Source organism: Castanea sativa, chromosome 7 (genome assembly GCF_040712315.1).
Source record: "Castanea sativa cultivar Marrone di Chiusa Pesio chromosome 7, ASM4071231v1".
Classification (NCBI taxonomy): Eukaryota; Viridiplantae; Streptophyta; class Magnoliopsida; order Fagales; family Fagaceae; genus Castanea; species Castanea sativa.
The window spans coordinates 11457429-11458551 of record NC_134019.1 but is presented as its reverse complement, the minus strand read 5'-3'; the positions used below and the strand labels follow the sequence as shown (position 1 = coordinate 11458551).

The 1123-nt window shown below is 39.5% G+C and overlaps 1 protein-coding gene across 1 annotated transcript; it reads left to right on the top strand.

The window, feature by feature from the left end:
- The first annotated feature begins 324 nt into the window (after positions 1 to 324).
- Positions 325 to 816, top strand: LOC142643956 (uncharacterized). The gene has a single exon (XM_075818656.1). It carries the CDS (start codon positions 325 to 327, stop codon positions 814 to 816), a length of 492 nt encoding a protein of 163 aa, XP_075674771.1.
- Positions 817 to 1123: the final 307 nt, after the last annotated feature.

Here is a 1123-nt window from a genome sequence, read left to right as displayed (position 1 = left end):
ACAACAGGTCATATTTTCATCTCTTGTCCAAAAGCACGTGAGGTGTGGGCATGCTAAAAAATAGTGCTGCCAAATGGAGCTTTTTCTATGAATTTCTTTTATGATCTGTTGTGGAAGATGCTTATGGTAGACAAAGTTGATGTGGACATGGTGGCATGGGTGGTCATTCTAGCATGGGCAATGTGGTATCATAGGAATGAAGTAAGACTGGGAGCTCAGAGAAAGCCAGGTAACATATTGGTGGGTTGGGCAGCATCCTATTTGGAGGAATATAATGCTGCTACAACAGCACACATAAACGTGGAGCCAATGATGTAGAGAGCCATGACATGGTCCCCACCACCAAGACCTTTCTTTAAAATAAATGTGGATGGTGTGGTGGATAAAGTCACAGGGAGGACAGGTGTGGGTGTGATTGTTAGAGACGAGTTGGGCAGGGTAGAGGCAGCGATATGCAGGAACTTGGGTGCCCCTTTCGGTGCCATTGAAATCGAGTCCAAGGCTATTAATGCTAGGTTGTTGTTCGCACAAGATATCGGTATTCGAGACATTATGGTGGAAAGTGACTGCTTGATCATGATTCAAGCTCTGAATGGTACCTCAGCTCCACCGTCCGTGGTCTCAACAGTTATTCAAGGCATTATGGATCTCAGTAAGGGCTTCCATAGGGTGGAATTCTCCCATGTCAAAAGACAAGGGAATAGGTTGGCTCACGTGTTAGCAAAACATGTTTTTGGTAATGTTGATTTTATTGCATGGATTGAAGAGACATCTTGCTTTTTAGAGCAAGCTCTTGTCCACGATGTAACATTTTAAGTATTTCATTTTCTCAATATTCCTATCCAAAAAAAAAAAATAGTCTTAAATATATCTTTCTAAACAATCATTCATCAATTGATTTCTCATTCGATTGCGTAGTCGATATTTAATTATGTTCATTGTAGAAAAAGCTCTTTCAATAATAACTATTGCAACTGATAAGATCAATGCTAAGGTTACTAATGAGTAAACCAATGGAAATGAAACATCCTTTTTCATTTCTACCATCTTTTCAGCAAGCTGTCCAATTCCTTTAAGTGCTAAATGCTTTTAAAAACTTAACAAAAACTCTAACGTACAAATC